Source organism: Misgurnus anguillicaudatus, chromosome 15 (genome assembly GCF_027580225.2).
Source record: "Misgurnus anguillicaudatus chromosome 15, ASM2758022v2, whole genome shotgun sequence".
Taxonomy (NCBI): domain Eukaryota; kingdom Metazoa; phylum Chordata; class Actinopteri; order Cypriniformes; family Cobitidae; genus Misgurnus; species Misgurnus anguillicaudatus.
Genome location: NC_073351.2, coordinates 18521307 through 18541178, shown reverse-complemented (window position 1 = coordinate 18541178; position 19872 = coordinate 18521307). Strand labels below are relative to the sequence as shown.

The 19872-nt window shown below is 36.2% G+C and overlaps 1 protein-coding gene across 2 annotated transcripts in view; it reads left to right on the top strand.

The window, feature by feature from the left end:
- Positions 1-19872, top strand: part of luzp2 (leucine zipper protein 2) — a 169849-nt gene that overhangs the window by 142807 nt on the left and 7170 nt on the right. For both annotated transcript variants that reach the window (XM_055174604.2, XM_073853524.1), the window contains exons 8-10: positions 4151-4225; positions 6083-6250; positions 15611-15715. In XM_055174604.2, the coding sequence (XP_055030579.1) occupies positions 4151-4225; positions 6083-6250; positions 15611-15715 (348 nt within the window). The remainder of the gene's footprint in view (positions 1-4150; positions 4226-6082; positions 6251-15610; positions 15716-19872) is intronic.

Below are 19872 nucleotides of genomic sequence, written 5' to 3'. Positions count from 1 at the left end.
TGGGACAGCAGTATTAAAGATCAGTTTTTCATATCCTGAGATTAAAATGAGAAAGTAGGCTGCAATTTTAAAGTGATTTCTGTATGGACACCCATTTAATAAAGTGTGAAAGAAAAAGGGTACAAGTGTACATCTCCTGAAAAGATGTCTTTAAAAGCGAAAACTTTTCTGAGAAAAAATATTTCTAAGAAAGAAATCACAGTCAGTTTATTTAAAGAAGCGTTAAGAAAAATGTCAATATTTGAAAAGAACGTTTGGGGTAATGCAAATGATTTTTTATAAGTTAGTTAAATGCTAAAAGGATTTGTCATTAGCTGCCTCGACAGTCGTTTGGAAACCGTGTACTCATACAACATCACACTTTAGACACTCTTTCTTCTACTTGCACTAAAGCTTAAAGCACTAAAATATCAGATCAGTTAAAAAGATGTTTCTGCTTATTAACATCCAGATATAAAATGTTAAAAAGTTTAACATAGGAGGTTTTTACAATAAGCTTCCAGATACAGTTTAGAGAAAGCATCAAAGAGAGATAAGTCTGGGACTGTATTGTGTTTTTTATCCTCAATTGTATTTGATGTTTTTTGTGGTTATGTGTAAGACATTGTGGTTGATACAATTAAATAAATAAATCAAATCAAATCAAGCAGTTTGGATAAACATAGGCTACATGAGTTTATGTAATACAGGGTAAGGGTGTAGTGAACGGCACCAGTTTGTGATTGGAGAAAATGATTGTAATTAGAAATAGTTGCAGGTGAACTGTTGTTAATCAGTGACTGAGTCACATCCTGAGCCGTGAGGGTTCTTGTTGAACTTCTGCGGTTCTGTGAAGCGCTTGCAAGCTAAGATGATTTATCTTCCTTCTGTGAATCCGTGGAGAAATGCACGGTGAAGGCCCGACCAGTGAACTTGAAAAGGCAGATCGAATCCACTTACAGTATATCGTGGCTCCGTTAACCATTGAGAAATCTAAACCCGATAATCCAGATCCAACAAGAAAGAGGAGAACACTGAGAAGTCAGGGGAGCCCGATACCAGTGCAGACTTCACTTAAACAATAACGCCTCAATGTTCTACACGCCGTCTCTTGTGTGGAAGTCCAGGGATTTGCTAGAAAAAAGACCACAAAAGTTTAAGGGGAAGGATCAGGAAGCAAAGGAATAACTATTTAGGTTAGACTGAGACTGGTAGATGTCAATCAGTGGTTGATAAAGAAATCAATAAATCATCACGAGCACACAAGCATCGTTTTATCACCATGGGGTACCATCAGTTTTACTTGCAGGCATTTCTTATTTATGATTTATATATGCTCGTGCTGAGGATGGTGTTGATGTGTTGCATGATTTATTCTTTTTTAAAAACTTTAAATGAATAAATACGAGTTGCTTCTATTCTCTTTTGTGTCAGTAAAATGATTTAAAATAGATGAGATTAAATTAAGTAAGAAGAATGGTACAGTATAATAGCTTGTTAAGTCAGAATGATTGCAGTGTTCTTTGTGTTAATTATAGTTTGTGAACACTTTTCTTCACAAATTGGAAGCTGGTTACAAGTAATTAATATTTCACAATGCACTGTAATTATGGTAATATTATATTGATTGAAAACAAACAACGCAGTGCAAAATTTGCTACGACACTATTTGAAACATTTTTTTTAGAGTCAGAATTTTAACTCAGCCTTTAGTACTGTTAGAAAATATGTTACATGCTTTTTCAGTTGTAAGTCGCTTTGGATAAAAACATGTATTAAATTAATAAATACACACAAAAAAACACAAAACAAACACAAAGTGAACTGTTTATGCATTAACTGTTTTTGTCACTTTGTGTGCATATACGCTCTAAGAGGCTGTTTACACTTGGCATTAACATGCGTTTTCATCGATCGGATCACAAGCGGACGACGTTAATGCCAGGTGTAAACGGTGTTCAAAACGTTTTGAACGCATCCACTTTCGACCACTTTCAACCACATTCAGAGGTAGTCGAAAACACTTTAGATCGGATTGATTTTGTAGTGTAAATGCACATGTAGTTGAATGTGTTCGATCAGCCACATGCGACCGCCTTTTCTCCGCCCATTTATCTAATCTGAGGTACTGAACACAATGTATTACGTCTTTTCTGACTTCTGGCGCGAACCCACGGTGTACAGCGCTATTTTTAGCCTTTCATTGATCAAACTAAAGCGGCTGATCTCCGCAGTTTTATTTTGCAAGCGTGTGAAAGTTGCGCGATCCTATTTCATCAATTGCGCTGAAAATTCAGAGAAAGCTCCAACATATACATGTAGAAAACACTGTGCAGCATGTTTAAAAGCAGTGGAGTCTGACATAATATTAGTTTGCGTCCATATAAACTCGTCAATACTCCCGCTTGCGTTTAAATGACAGGAGAGGGAGTCGCCCACCGTCTCGACAGACCGCAACCTCACAGTATTCAGGACAAAGTGGTCGAAAGTGGACAAAAGAGACAGATTTAAATACATGGTGTAAACGTGATGTGTCTCTCTCGTCCACTTGTGATCCGATCGATGAAAACACATCTTAATACCAAGTGTAAACAGCCCCAAAAAGCCATTGGGTTCAATTACAGCCCAGTCTCACGAAATTTCGTTATATAGGCACGTCATTTTTTGATTCTTTTTTTGTGAAATTATCACGAATTTTCGCGTTTTTTCGTGATCGTATGATGAATTCCTGTTTTCGCGTGATTATCACGTATTTGTTACTCAACTGTTTTGTCCTATTTTCTTACCATTGTTGCTTCGGTTTAGGGTTAGATTTACATAAAATGACATCCCTACCCAAGCCCAACTCTAACCCTAACGCCAGGTGACATATAAAAAATTAATCAGAAAAAATAGTATAAACCAATATATAAAGTGACATTCTAATGCAAGCCCCAAATCTAACCCTAAACCAAAGCGTCAATGGTTTAAAAATAGGAAAAAGCAGTTGAGTAACCAATACGTGATAATCACACGAAAACAGGAATTCGTTATACGATCATGAAAAAACATGGAAATTCGTGATAATATCACGAAAAAATAATCCAAAAATTACGTGACTATATCACGAAACCTTGTGAGACTGGGTAGCAAATTAACCCAGATTTTTAAAAAATATTTGACCCAACAGCCCAGCATTTTGTGTTGAAACAACCCAGCACCGGTTCAATTACCCAACAGGCTGGGCTCGTCCCTTTTGAACCCAACGCAGAGTTAAAAATAACCCAGCATTATAAGAGTGTATGTTCTATCTTATTAGTGTTCATTTAACACATTTAAAAGTGTTTGTGTTTCAGATGCTTTTAATGTTAAATTTATATATAGCAGTGTCTAGCAAAATGTCCAAAATGTACACTTTACTTGCGAATATATGCGAAAACATACTTAACCGCTGAGTCACTTATAGCACAACACTGTCTTAGGACTATTTTTCTTCAGACTAATGTGACTTCTATTGATTTTCTTTCTTGGAGAAAACTAAAAGCTTTTAATAGTTTCTTAAGGTTTCACCTCTCTATCTTTCTTTCCAAATTAATGACTTTTCAGCACCAGCAAATCCTTACTCGATCGCTTTTGTATGATTTCAGAAACATTCAAAACTCCAAAAAATGCGAAATCATTGCCTGTTCATGTTGACATTTAGACGACTTCCTATCTCATTGAGCATTCAAGTTTATTCTGTAAAGAATGAATACTAAATGTCTCTATTATATACAAGCATATTACTTTCCATTGCCCAGATAACATGAGCTAATCACTCGAAATGGGGAATGTTGTCACCTGTTCACCTCCGCTTTTTACGTCTCAATGAATTAGCTGTTTGCTTCACATACACATTCTTGTAGCAATATTTATGGAAAACTAATGATATACTGAAGGCAGGTCATTACATATTTCTGCATGAATGAAGAACATCATACTCGATTATATTGCCTCAGCAAGCATTCAGAGTAGGGCTGACACTACAACATCTTATGCCATTTTATTTCACAAGCAAATTAAATCTTCTGCATTGCAGTAAAATGGGGTACTTTCAGTTCCTGTTTTCTAATTCATTAATATTGGCCATCAAAATAAATGTATATATTAAATCAGTTTGTCAAGATTATAAAAGCATGTGTCTTCTGTGCAGGGTCAGCAATTGATGGACCTAGAGAATAAACTCAGAGTTGCCAAAGATGAACTGGAGAAGGCAGCTTTGGATAAGGCAAGTATAAAAGATATTGAAGAAAATCTGATCTTTGAACCCATTACACTGCAACTACCTTAAAACACCACACAGCTTCAACACATGGGATACAGAAAACTTACCGGGCCGAGTTTCCCAAAAGCATCCTAAGGCTAAGTAGATAGTAAAAACGATCGTACGAATCATCTTAGAATTACGGGCCGTTTCCCAAAAGCTTCATAGCTTAAGTAGCACTTGAAAATCATCGTAGATCTACGAGTGCTCTGGAGTTAATTCATAAGTGCATCGTAAGACAACAGAGTTACAAGGTCACCTGCAGGACAACCAGCAAATTGCACTCCTGCAATAATGATAATGTAATCTTTTAAATGTATATTTATTTATTGGGGTTTTCTTTGTTTATTTATTTAAATTACTTTAATGTAATATATTTAAAATTCAAAAGAGAAATAAAATTTAAATGACTAAACATAAATTATTAAAGAAGGAAACGTATTTGGTACAACTTTGGTAAAAGTTGGTACTAGCAAATTGATAAATGGTTCCTACCAATTGCTGCCATAATTAATCTAGGCTACAGTAAAAAAAGTTTTGAAGGGGATGGCATCTGATTAAAGAAACCAAATAAATATTTACGGTACAATGCAATAATCCATAATAATAAATAAACATAGATAATAAATAATAATAATAATCTAAACTATTACATAAAATGCAGAAGGCATTACGCAGTGGGACTAGTCCTAACTAAATACGGAAAAGAATATTTCATTATAAACAAATTTTAAAACATTTAAAAAGTCATTGAACAATAATAAAAAAATATTATAAAAAACATTAGTGCACATCGGCTAAAGATCATTAGCCTAAACAAGCTTCTGCTACAAATTCGAATGACATTTCACTTGACAAACGGATAGCGACTCATAAGTAGCACTTAAAACCCACCTGCGAGCGATCGTTATACGTGCATCTTTGGGAAACACACGTAATTGAACAACGAATGTTCGTTAAATAGCTCGTAGAAAGCGCTCTTAAGTGCTAAGTTGAATCGTTATCGGGAAACCCAGCTCTGATCATTTTAATAGATCAACACAAATAAGGTCACAACACAAGAAGTTACTAAACCTGGCAACAAAGTATAAATGTGTTTTTGTTAGGAAGATGGTGATTGGAAGTAAACCACAAACTCTAACCATTTAATAAGGCTATCTAAATAAAAAAAACAAATCTATTTCAGCTAACATGCTTGTTGGTTCCGTACAAATCTAGTAATAGAGAAACAGCATTAAAATGCATTACATGGGATGGCATGTTGATGGCATCACATTCACATGGGAATTCGTATGTATTTTACGAGTTCAAATTTGTACGTTGTCTATTATAAAAAAAACAGAAATGAAACCCCATCTCTAATCACGCCCCTATCCCCAACATCACAGAGGCGAAGCAAATACAAATGTTGTCATACAAATTAATACGAATTAGCCACCTTGAAAAAACTTACGAATTGCTATAAAATTGTGTTGTCCAGACTGTTGTAAATTATTACAACCTGACAGCCAATAAACAAAAAGCTGCAATAATCAAGAAAATGGTTTGGTTATTTTTTTCTACATGATTAACTTAATTTAAAAACCCTTTTGACAGTACAGAGGTAATTCGTTCCAATTTTTGTTTCCTTCTGCTATCTTTTAAAATGCAAACTTGCAGCATGAATTCCATTATCTTTTTAGGCCAGGGATTTTGCAATTTAGGCATAGAGCGTAGAACAAATGAACAGATAAATGGTTTAAGAACCAGAGGATAAGATGACAGAGTGATAAACATTTGCCCATTAATCTCATGTGTGGTGTCTCATTTCATTTGTTGCAGGAGTCACAGCTTAAAGCCCTGAAGGACACAGTCCATATCTGCTTTTCATCTGTCCTACACAGTCAGACAGGAAGTCTACACAGATTTACAGCCACACCTACCAATCTGTTGAGGTATTCTGCCCTGGGCAACAACTCAAGAGTCACCTTTCAACAGCCGCATGCAAAGGTACAAACGCTAATGATGAAATATTCTAAATATTTTTGAATTGGGATGAGTGCATTTTTTCACATTACAGACAATGTTTACTAAGTTACTCCTGGTTTGTTATTGAATAGTAGATCTTAACTGACTTTGCTGATGGACATTAAAGGCGGAGTCCACTATGTTTGAAAAACGCGTTGGAAAAGGAGACGGGCCGACTACCAAAACACACTTATAGCCAATCAAATCAAATCAAATGCCGGATTGCGTATGTGTGGGGCGGGTCTATCAACAGAAGGTCCAGATTTTATTGGGGTAGGGGCGTGTTTGTTTAGGTGATTTCAAATATCAACATTGGCTTTCAAACATCATGGACTCCGCCTTTAACTGCGTTTGATTGGATAAATGATCATTAACATCTATAGCATGCAACTCACAAAATCATGATAACTCTCCGAATCATTTTTTTTAGCATTTTAATGAGGCATGGACTGTATATAAGCTCTGTCTTGGCTATGCTACCACTGCTGATGGCATAAATAAAGACTTTAGCCAAAACAAGCACATAAATAAATGGAATAGGATACATGCTGCTGCAAGAAGAGAAGGCAGAACCCACCAGCAGATCTAGGCAGGTGGTGCTGGGGAAGGAGGGGGACTACTAAGAATCGCATTGCATGCTGTACTGCTCAGTCTGGACAGGACAGAAAAAAATGTTACGTAGAAAAGATGGAACGATCTGCCAGCTTAATAAGAATGAATCAGAGTTTCATGACTGAATGTTGTATTTAAACAAGCAGCTTCCAACTATTTTAAATGTTCATCAAAAACATATTCAATTCTATTTATATAGCGCTTTTCACAATTGCTTCAAAGCAGCTTTACATGAATAGATGCAGGAGAAAACACAGAATAATCGATAGATAATATAAGAAGCACAATACAGCAGCTAAGAATAAACCGGACAAGCGAGCTTAGTAATAATATAACGTATACAGTAAAGTGCTAAGTTAAACCAATGTTGGTTGACTCTCCAGGGGATGAAAAAAAACCCTAGGAGAAAAACCCTGTGGGAAAACTCCTAGGAGGAGAAAAATCCTTGAAAGAGATACACTCTCAGAAATAAAGGTACAAAAGCCATCACTGGGACTGTATCCTTTCAAAAACTACAACTGTTTTCCTAAATAAAAGTATATAAGTACCTCAAAGATACATATTTGTATCAAATGTATACATATCTGTACCTCAATGGTCCTTTTCAAAGTCCAAATGACAGCTTTTGTACTTTAATTTTTTGAAAGTGTAGTGTGTACCTTTATAGGTACAGTTAACTGTTTGCACCCCTAAAATTTAACTGTACAAGATTTTCCCTTAAGGTACACAAGAGGTCCTTAACGTATACAATTTTTCTTTTAATATTCTTAAGGTATATATTTAAATGAATCTATGAGGGTACAGCCCCAGTGACAGAAAAGGTACAGTTTTGTACCTTTTTTTCTAACAGTGTACATATATATTTATATATATATTTATTACACGGCTCTCTGGAATGCTTGATTCTGATTGGTCAGTTGAGACATTTGCAGGTTCGTTCTTTTCAAATAATAACCGCTCCAAAATAATAACGCATAGCCGGTACTACTTGCACGAGTAAAATCGCTCCGCGCCAATAAAGATCAATAAAGATTACTGTCTGTTTGGCGCCATCTTGTGACAATTACTCGACAACCACGACAAGACACAGAGAGCTTACTGAGACTGAACTTGACAAAATAGAGCATGACAGCTACGAAGCCAACACACACAAAAATACAGAATGGGGATTAAAACTTCTCAAAGACTGGCTAAAAGAGAAAAAATGGAGACAGACAAGTATGAAGCAGAGGATCTTTATAAGGTATTACGATCATTGTATGCATCTGTTCAAAGTTTCGCGGAAGGATAAAAATGTTAATTTAAAACAAATATGCCAATAAAACGTTTCAAATTCTTATTCATGTCCAGTTTTTTTTCTTATGTGGCAAGTAGCCGTGTAATAAGCGGGATAATGTAGAGGCAGCCGGTGGTTATTGGGAAATAAGCCCCTTCAGTGTGATACAAGACCCTCCGCTTCGCGTCGGGTCCTGATCACACTGTCGGGGCTTATTTCCCAATAACTACCGGCTGCCTCTACATTATCCCTTACATATAAACACGATAGGGATATTAAAAGGGGTAAGCGGATTAAACTGGTTCAGCCGGTGGTCGTGAACCAGTTTAATCCGTAAGGTGATGCAGCAGCGAGGCACTTGGCTTCATGGAGAAACGTTGTTGATAATGATCTTAAATGCACCCCCGATAGGACAGTGCAGTGCTTTTTGGTGACTGTGCCAAACAGAGAGGTATCCACTGAACAATATCAAAAAAACATCTCATATAGCCAACCCTTCAAATGATGCCTCAGCTCTTATTTTCTTAAAAAGCTCATTTTTTCCCAACTACAATGGCTTTTCAACTACAGTATAAATGGCATTTAAATGAAAGATTATTATGCTCTCTTGAAAAGACGAAAATGGAAATGTGCCACATAGTTACAGAAAAGTATATCATTTGTCGGATTTCTGTAGAATAATTTCCTCGATAATAAAAATGTCTTTCACCTTGAGCTATATACCGCTTCTAACAAGACTTTAATAAGAATCTGACACAAACATGAGCATTTTCACAACAGTCAAGATGTTGTTGATCAACACTTTCAGATAATACTGACAAGGTATTTACGTCAGTGTCTCTTTAAAATAAAGCGTGTTATTATCAGACTTCAGTTCAAGGTTTCCTCTCTATTACAGATCATTCGCTTTCACTCAGATTAAGTGGATGAACAGTTTGTCCTCTACACAATCTAACTCCGCTTTTCAGTAAAGTCGCTATTCATGCATCCGTGCAAAACCTATACTAATGCTACACTTCCAGCTCTTGAAAGATTGAGCGCATGAGGTTTTAGGAAACATCCATGTTTAATTGATAGTTAACATGCTTTAAACAAGGACTTATGCTTACTGGCATGTGCATTATGAATAAATAGGAATGTTTTAAACAGCTAAACAATCTTTATTTTTGCATTTTCTTTAGTGCCTCTACTGGCTAAGATATAAAACATTTCAAATTAAATGATGTATCTGAGTTCTAAAATGCCATAAATGCATGTACTGCATAAATTGATTTCATGAAGCACAAAGATAAATGCTGGTGAACTATTACTTTAGGGAAGGCAAAGTTGTGGTTAAAACTAGTTTTGATCTTGTTATCTTAGTTGTCATAACAGCTGGTAATTTTACCAAGAGCGATAACCCTGGAACCAATAAAAACACATGAAAATTCTGACACATCTCTTATGTAGAGTTAACCACAATTAATTAACTGTCAATCTGAACAAACAGGAAAACAAAACATTCACACCACTGCTTTCCCCTGAAGGTATCTTTACCACATTTCCCATAATTAGCTCATCTTAAACCATGAAGGCCAAGCTGATTAATTAAAGCAGATGTTTTGAACAAATAATGGAGACTTACACCCTCATTTAAATAACCCTTTAGAACAGTTGCCCGATGGCAACTTCACAATGTTGATTCTCTCATCAAACAAGTTTGGAATAAAATATGCCAGACCTCCCATAAGCATTAAAGCAATAAAGGACCCCCAAAGGGCCTAAACAATGAAATATGTTCTAATCAACCAGCAAGTATATATATCCAGCAATATTGACTTGTTTTTTGGGTTGGGATGTGGGAAGTGGTGGTTGGGGGACCTCCTCAAGAGCTCAAACACATTTTGAACACTGTGTGTAACCCTATTACTTTTAAAGCTATTCTAACTGCAATTTCAAACACATAACTACCCATTTAAGAGCCACCAAATTGTATTCTCTATCAACTATGGACAGTAACAGAGTCTACTTTACTGTATATACTGTACAGATGTGGCCACAAATATTGGCACCCTTGGTAAATATGAGCAAAGAAAGCTGTGAAAATAAATTTACGTTTTTTCCTTTTGAGCTTTAATTTAATAAATTCACAAAATACAATGTTTCATTGATTAAAAAAAATGTATATGTGGGGGAAATCACATCATAAAAAATATTTTAAAGTTCCTGTCCTGTTTAAAGTTCCAGTACGGCAAGTAAATGTGCTGGAGTTTGTTTTTGTATGACAGCAGAGGATTTTTTTCCTAAACTGTGTCCCAACAACTTGTGGTGAAAATGGTGCTATTTTCCTTTATTTAAGATTTCTGACCCCATGGTTTAAATGATTTCTGAAGTTCTCCATCTGTAATTCTTTTATAGTCTTTGTCCACTGAAATGATACTCCTTGTTGAGCATTAAGACAATATAGACACACCAATACCAGTCAACCTTGCCATTTTTCCCGGGTTTCTTCCGAATTTTTTAATTTTTTCCCACCATCATCCCGTTTAACTAATTTCCCATATTTCTCCCGTATTTTTAAAAAATCCCCCTTGGCATATTTTGATGTTTGCTACATTCACCTCCGCTTAAGCAGGCTTCAGTATATTGGTAACATATCACTCATATAACGACACCCGCCAAAGAAACAAGAAGAAGAAAAGTTTTCAGAGGATGGGTGGAGGATGACGAGCCGCGTAAATTAGCGTGCATGTCCGCCCGCCAGCATACACAAACTCAAACATTTGGATGTGTGGGCTGATGCGTGTGGTGGGTGTGCATTTTTTTGTAACCCTGCTGTTTGTGCTTTACTCAGAAGGTGTTAAGGAATGCAACGTCTGCAACTGTATGTGTATAACAAGTCACTTGCAGATGCAAGAGAGCCATACAAACAACGATTCAATTTATACACTGCAAAAAATGACTTTCTTAGTATTTTTGTTTTCGGTACAAATATCTTACAATTCCTAAATCAAGATGATCAAAATGACGTTAGAAAATAAATCTAGATTTTAGACAAAAAAATGGGATTAAAACAAGCCAAAAAATCTGCCAAAGGGGTATGAAAATTTGACATTAATTTTTCTTGAATTCAGTGTTTAAGAAAAAAAGTCTTATTTCAAGATTTTTTTACCCCATTTATTTATTTATTTATTTGCTTGTTTTAAGCACAAATTCATTTAAATTTAATATTTTTTGTTTAAAAACTAGAGGGTTTGGGAAGTTTCCTTTATTTTCAAATCACAACATCTCCAGTCGGTTTAAACATCTTCATTATTGCTCTGATTGTGGAAATTGTTTTTGGTTTCAACTATTTCTGTAAAGTCACTTTCTACTTGTGCTGTAACAATCTTTTGCTGCACATCAGTCTTTGGGTTTACCCATTGTAAAGAATGAATACAGGGATTTGTGTTACTTAATATTTATTCCCCGTGAAACAGGAAGTCATGACTGGACAACATCATGTTTCTAGTCACCTTAAGCCCTTTTCACACAAAGATTACGGAAAATACACGGAAAATGTGCCTGGGATTTTTCTGGGATTGATTTTGGTTAATTAACAATGCCAATGATTTTCCGGAATCTGTACGTGACGTATTTAAAGTCCTGCACTTGGTAGGTTTTTTCCACAGCATCTAAAGTTTGTTAATTATCCGTGATTTCTTTCAAGAAACCACATGCATGCATTTTTGTTAATGACAGGAGCGCATGATGCGCTGTTTGTCATGCTGTTGAATGATCTCAGCTTCAGCGCAGATAGTGACGAGCTCCCTGATCTCTGCTTCAGTCCAGTTTGCCAACATTTCTTATTGTGAATGTTAATCTGCGTTGAAATCCCTGTGTCAAATAGCTGAATCATTATTTTTTGTTGCGATGACACATGCGTGTTTTTGCGTCTTGTTCACACATAATGCTTTTCGTTAATGTTACGGCAGTGTTACTACTGTAGGACCTTTTTAAGGAAGTGATCCCAGAACATTTACAGGATGTGTTTGTGTTCACACAGAAGCCATTTTTACGGAAATGTTCTGGGACCAAAGTGCTTTTTGAATGGGGTTTTGCTGTGCTAAGAAAATGTTAATACTGTATCAATGGGAATATATTTCAGAGATTTTTTACTCATAAAAATGTCTAGGGGTGCCAATAATTGTGTCCAGTGTGTATTAGAGAAAAACATTTTTTTAACCCTTATGTGTTGTTGGGGATGTTTTCATCCACTAGAGGGTTTTTTTACTCTTAATTTGGCCACAACTTTTTCTCTGTTTTATCAAATTGAATGATTTTTGGTGACAAATCTTATATTTACATATATTTTAAGAAAATGCTTTAAAAAAATTTAAAAACTCAACGATATACCGTGGGCAAATTTACTACCCTTTCGTGTGTTTAGTGAAAACATCCACTAAATTCAACGGCTGTAAAAATTTATCAGATGAATATTTTTTCTATTTTTTTTTCATAAATCTGTTAATCAACCTCAGTACTGATCAAAACTACCAAATCTTCACAAAAATTCCATGATTTTAACCCTTTAATTGCCAAGTTTATAAGGTGTGTCACTGATTTGGGGAAAAAACACACACAAAATGACATATTTTCAATATAAAAAGTGATTGTAAACTGGATTTTTGTTTACCTTTTTCACAGTCTTGGGCATGCCAAAGATTGGTAAAAACATTGGCTTTGAAACATTTTTAGTTTTTGTGTAGCATCAGTTTTAATTTTTTTCTCCCTCATTTATTGTTAGTGGCTGTTTTTGCCCCATTGACTTCCATTATAACCACATTTTTTGATTGAAGAGCTATGACACCTTTTTATCATGCATTTTTGAATGTTGGTGTTTTTTCCTTTTGCTAAGAGGTCAAATTTGTAATTTTTACAGTATATCACCATGTGGCACTATTAACCCTTTAGTAGTCCTGTGCAAAAACAAAGCTTAATTTCTGACTTGTACATGGAGTATAACTCCATAATAAAAGAATATTATTGTGTGTGTGTGTGTGTGTGTGTGTGTGTGTGTGTGTGTGTGTGTGTGTGTGTGTGTGCGCGCAAAAAAGATTTTCTGTAAAAATCTTCTCTGCATCGGATTTATGAACATCATTTATTATGAACACAAAAACAACTTCAAATAAATTAAACAATGAAGCAAGAGTAGAGGATGGATGGAGAACTAAACAATCAAACTAACTTTTAGTGTGTTTGTGTGCAGGTGTGTGTGTTCAATATTTCCTACAGGACTTGCAGCATATCACTTGGTGCTCTCTGAAAGTGTGTCCACCACAACAGATGCAAGTGCTGACATGTTTGTTCTTTGCACCAATTGCATGTTCCCCTCTTCACTCCTGAGCTGCTGGTGCCTGCTGGTGTCTGTGGATTTGTGTGTGGAGAGACAGCTGCAGGAGACTGAATCTCTCTCACCAGTGCAGCAACTGGTGTGCGAGGGTGATGCTCTCTCCTAAATATTGCTGCAGAGATTTTCCCAGGTCTTCTAGGAAAGCCTTCTCCTAAACAGCTTTTCACCTCCCTCATGCATGAGTTGCTGTCCCTCCAGACAAACTTGCAGAGAGCACCAAGTGATATGCTGCAAGTCCTGTTGGAATGACTAAACACTTATGTGTTCATAATAATGATGTTCATAAATCTAATGTCTAATGCAGAGAAGATTTCCACAGAACATCCCTTTTTCATGCACACACACACACACACACACACACACACACACACACACACACACACACACACACACACACACACACACACACACACACACACACACACACACACACACAAACATGCTTTTATTATGGAGTTATACTCAATAATGTAAAACACAATGTACAAGTCAGAAATTAAGCTTTGTTTTTGCACAGGGCTACTAAAGGGTTAATAGGGCCACATGGTGATCAACACCAAAAATGACCAATTTGACATCTTAGCAAAAGGAAAAAACACCAACATTTAAAAATGCATGATAAAAAGGTGTCATAGCTCTGCAATCAAAAAATGTGGTTATAATGGGAGTCAACGAGGCAAAAACAGCCACTAACAATAAATGAGGGAGAAAAAATAAAAACTGATGCTACACAAAAACTAAAAATGCTTGAAAGCCAATGTTTTGACCAATCTTTGGCATGCCCAAGACTGTAAAAAAGGTTTAAAAAAATCCAGTTTGCAATCGGTTTTTATGTTGAGGATCGGTCATTTTGTGTGTGTTTTTTCCCCAAATCAGTGACACACCTTATAAACTTGGCAATTAAAGGGTTAAAATCATGGAATTTTTTGGAAGATTTGGTAGTTTTGATCAGTACTGAGGTTGATTAACAGATTTATGTAAAAAAATTTGGAAAAAATATTCATCTGATACATTTTTATAGCCTTTGAATTTAGTGGATGTTTTCATCCACTAACAACACGAAAGGTAGTAAATTTGAACAAGGCACAAGGGTTAATAATGTAATTTCCCCCCAATTGCAATTATTTCACTTCAAAAGAAACATTGTAAATTTATTTTCACAGCTTTCTTTTCATATTTACCAAGGGGGCCAATATTTTCGTCCACAAGTGTATACAGTATATATTATAGTGTACAACTCATTCTAGGATGACAGAGCACTTGAGTTGATGCCAGATGACTTTGTTCAAATCTAGCTTATCAAAACCAGGCCCTCGATGGATATCACACTGATTTACAATGGGGAAGCAATAAATGTGCCATATTCTATTTCCTTGACTCTGAAGAGCTAAGAGTCCCTAAACTGATTATTGTTATATCATTACTTCTCCAGAGATGGGTCAGCTTGTATGAAGTTTGTTACCGTAGCATTTACCTCATCTGTCTTCTCTCACAGAATAAATGATGGGCTTTGACAAGAACTTTGCCAGGAACCTCATTTCCCATAGTGCTTTGCTTTTCCTTCTCTAATGCGCACCAACATCGATTTACCCAGAGACCAGATCTCAGCACTTTCACCGTATATACAGTAATGGAAAACATATTTACGTGTTCGTTCTGAACAGTCTGAAACATTGCTTTCACCTCACGCAAGGTCGATATATACAAATGTCCATGATATCAGCACGGAAGCAGCAGAATAGCGTTGAAGTATTTTTTTTTTTTAAAAGTGCTGTTACGCTAACTGCATAGTTGCAGTTTACTGTAAGTCTCTTTAGATAAAAGCTTTTGCTAAATGGAAAACAATAACAAAAGTATGTGCTTTAACTTGGTGCTTTAAAGGCCACTTATGTACAATAGATCAAAATAGCGAGAAACCATTGACAACAGACCTCAAATTAACCTAAGAAGAAAATTTTCTTTGCTTTTATTATACAGCGTCTGGAGAATTTAACCCTCACACGTTTTACATTTGTTTCCCTCTTTTTATTCCTTTGTGCCTTTCCTAATGTGATTCCGTTTTCTTTATGTTTTCTTCCTTAAGGACATCCCAAAAGTTCCCCGAATCACAACAGCGAGTAAATTGCCTGTGAGCAGTGCAGTAATGAGAAGAGATGGCTCAGGACTGAAAGACTGCCAGATGGTGAAGGTAAATCTTTAGTACCCTTATACTCTAATGGCCACTTCTTACCCTCTGGCCTAAATGGGGAAACTTATATTCATGGAGTCTCCGTGTATCCGTTCTCCTTTAAACATCATTTACAACTTAACATTAAATTTGTTCGGGAATATGCTTTGAGATACTTGTAGGCCACATTTACTGTAGCAGTTTTTTGATCAATGCTGTATTGAACACTTGCTATTGGAAAAATACTGCTCCATTTAGTTTAAAGTAAAGGGTAATTTCTGCTCTGCTGGAGGCAACTGACAGAATAAAATAATGATTTTGAGGTTCTCTATACATTTTACCATCTCGCTTTTTTCAGAGAGTCACACTATTGGTTTAGCTATTGCTGCTACTGTATGTTGGGTGTAGTCTTATATATTGTAGACCATTGCAGTTTATTCTGTCCTACAGCCACCCAAGTATGGGTTGTTCACATTTCACATCCAAAACCACATGGAAAGTGTCACTGGGTAGCGTCTGCCGTGGCTAAGCATAAATTCAGGATTGTGTCTCTATGCATTGTTTCTTATTTGAGTCAATATAAAAGCCACTTGACAGATCAGGCTCCTCCATCTTGAGTTGATATGGAAAGATACATGCTTACAGTACATGCTTGAAAAAAGGAGCACGGTTGCCTTGCATCTAGGGGAGAGCAGGGCACAACCTAACGCTTTTTGGATTTGGCTCAATCATTCAAAAAGATTTGAGTTTGATTAATGATATTTTTACACAAGCAGCACACACATCTCTGCTTCAAATGAACATTTAAAGTTTGTTTCTAGTGCTTACCATTCTTGGACAATTACACCAAACGTGACAGAAGTGCAAATGTTACCCCATAGGTGGGGTTAATTGTAACAGGCAGGGGGTTAAGGGCTCGTTATAGTTGTGGGTAGCCGCGACGCCATAGGTTCTGCGTCGGTTTTCATTTATACTTTTGCCTCGTCGTCCGCGTCGACGTGCAAACACACGCGCAGACGGCTGGTAGGCAGTAACCACGCATGTAACCACAGTAGTCTATATACTTGGTGGATATTGTTTATATATCTGTCTATAATAGACGGGTATCCACACTGTATTCATTCATCCAGCCCTTTTTTAACAATAGTTCAATTATATATTGATACAAATGTCTAAATATGTGAGGAAAAGCAGCACAATTGTGACAAAACATTTTTTTTATATGTGACCCAGTCTGTAATAACCATACTACAGTTTCAAAATCAAATTCTAAGATAATGAGCATCAGAGTCTGATTTTAGCCATTCATTTAATTATTACTTCAATCTTTGACGTGACCTTATTCAATCAATATTAAAGATATGAACAAAAATAAATTTGACACACAATTTTTGATAAGACAGGCACATTTATTTTGTTGGCAGCCAGCAATCATTTAGCCTATTTAAAACAACAGCAAGATTTACGCTAACGTTAGCGGTTTTCATATTGTAAGTGCTTAGGGGTCAGTTGTAACACAGCGTTACAATTAACCCCGCTAGGTCAAAATATTTTCAAGCCCACCAAAAAAGTTGCTAAGAGCTGCGGACATTTTCAAAACAGTGCTATGTTTTAGTCAACAAGACACTGATTAATATGACATAGCATTGGATTTGGTATCTTAAACACTCAACCCAAACGAAAAAAAAAACATATGATGAAAAAATGTACCTAAAGGTGCAGTGTGTAATTTTTAGAAGAATCTCTTGACAGAAATGCAAAATAATATACAAAACTAAATTATCAGGGGGTGTATAAAGACCTTTCACAATAAACCGTTATGCGTTTATTGCCATAGAATGAGACCTTTTATCTACGTACACTGCGGGTCCCCTTACATGGAAGCCGCCATTTTGTGCAGCCATGTTTCTACAGAAGCCCTTAACGGACAAACATTTTTACTAAGTTGTCTCCAACGATGACATGTTTGTCCGGTGGTGGCTACCGTAGCTTCTCTATGTGTTTCAAAAGCAAGAGGTGAGCAGTGGACTGAGCCATTGGTTGCAATTCACAACCTCACCACTAGATGTCGCTAAAATTTACACACTGTACCTTTAAATGCCACCAAACACTCATTTATCAACAACTCTCTGGAGAAACATTATACATTTCCAAAAATTTGCGGAGATCGTCTTTTGGCAGAGTGAAAAAAAAATACCAGAAAAACAAAAAGCTAAACCTTGTGCAACAATGTAAACAGTCTGTGTTACAACTAACCCCGTGTTTTTTTTTTAAATAACATACTTGTGCTCACAAAAGACAAGAAATGTGAACAGCCCCTTAGACAAGCAATGAACAGTCATTAATCACAGTTCATATTGTTCAACATGTAAGGGTGAGGTATTTATAATAGAAAAATCTTGTGAAAATTAGTGATACTGAATGATGTAAAAAATTGTAGAATAAATGTATAAGGGTGGTCTGAGTATTTACTAATGGATATCTAGTTTAATTCCTGTTAAGAGCCTTAAACGAATCTTGGGTGCCACTAACCATCCAAACCTTTACAAACTGCGTGCCGGATGCACTGTGAGAGATATGCAGCATGTTGTGCAAACAAACAAACAGGGCAATATTGTGACAGTGACACAATGCCCACAGTTTGAGAGGAAATTACTTTTACTGTTGTCTCTACTACAATGCATGAGTGCATTTCCCGAACAACAACGTAACTCGCTGCTGAATCAACATAGCACGATGCATAGTTGGAGAAACTAACTACCTTGTCACGACTGTTTCCCGAAAGCATAGTAACTTTGTCGCACATTCATCGTTTGAACCATGTTGGATCAACAACATAGTTGATGATGTCACATGGGAGGTGGAGTACTAATTAATCTGTGCAAATCGATTTAACGTCAGATAATTGCTGGGAATAATATATATTGCATTGGAAGAGTGATTTTGTTATTGGAATTTAGTTGTCTGTTGTTTATTTTCAAGATATTCAATTCATGTGCAAGTTCCCTCCTCCCAGGGATTCCCCAGGGTCTTAAAGGATTAGTCCATTTTCTTAAAAGAAAAATCCAGATAATTTACTCACCACCATGTCATCCAAAATGTTGATGTCTTTCTTTGTTCAGTCAAGAAGAAATGATGTTTTTTGAGGAAAACATTGCAGGATTTTTTCTAATTTTAATGGACTTTAATAGAACCCAACATTTAATACTTAACTCAACACGTAACAGTTTTTTTCAACGGAGTTTCAAAAGACTCTAAACGATCCCAAACGAGGCATAAGGGTCTTATCTAGCGAAACTATTGTCATTTTTGACAAGAAAAATTAAAAATATGTACTTTTAAAGCACAACTTTTCGTCTTGGTCCCGTCCAGCGCGACCTAACGTAAATGCGTAGTGACGTAGGGAGGTCACGTGTTACATATATAAAACGCACATTTGTGGACCATTGTAAACAATAAACTCACACAAAGACATTAATTAGTATCAGTTGACATACAACAACGTCGGAACGTCCTCTTTCTCAACACTTGTAAACACTGGGGCGGAGTTTCGTGTTCGTCCTCTGTGACCTCTTGACGCGATGACGTATTGCGTCGGGTCACGCTAGCACATCACGACCAGATCTAGACGAGAAGTTGTGCTTTAAAAGTGAATATATTTATTGTCAAAAATGACAATCGTTTTGCTAGATAAGACCCTTATGCCTCGTTTGGGTTTGTTTATAGTCCTTTGACACTCCGTTGAAAAAAACTGTTATGTGTTGAGTTAAGTATTAAATGTTGGGCTCTATTAAAGTCCACCAAAACGAGAAAAATCCTGCAATGTTCTCCTCAAAAAACACAACCTCCCCTCGACCGAACAAAGAAAGACATCAACACTTTGGATGACACGGTGGTGAGCAAACCATCTGGATTTTTCCCTTAAGAAAATGGACTAATCCGTTAAAGCTCGTATAATGTGCACATGCGCTGTTTTCAAATGCAGCGCTTCAATTCTGTTTACAATCTTAAAGACGTACATTTTTATATATTTAGAATGATGGATATAGAATGTACTACATGTTTTTTTGCTTATTTTTTTCAAAAGCATGATCAATGTAAGTCTACATATAATAATAACAAGGAACTATGCTTCTAACAACGACAGGAGAGCTGTCGTTCAAACCACACAAGTTTGC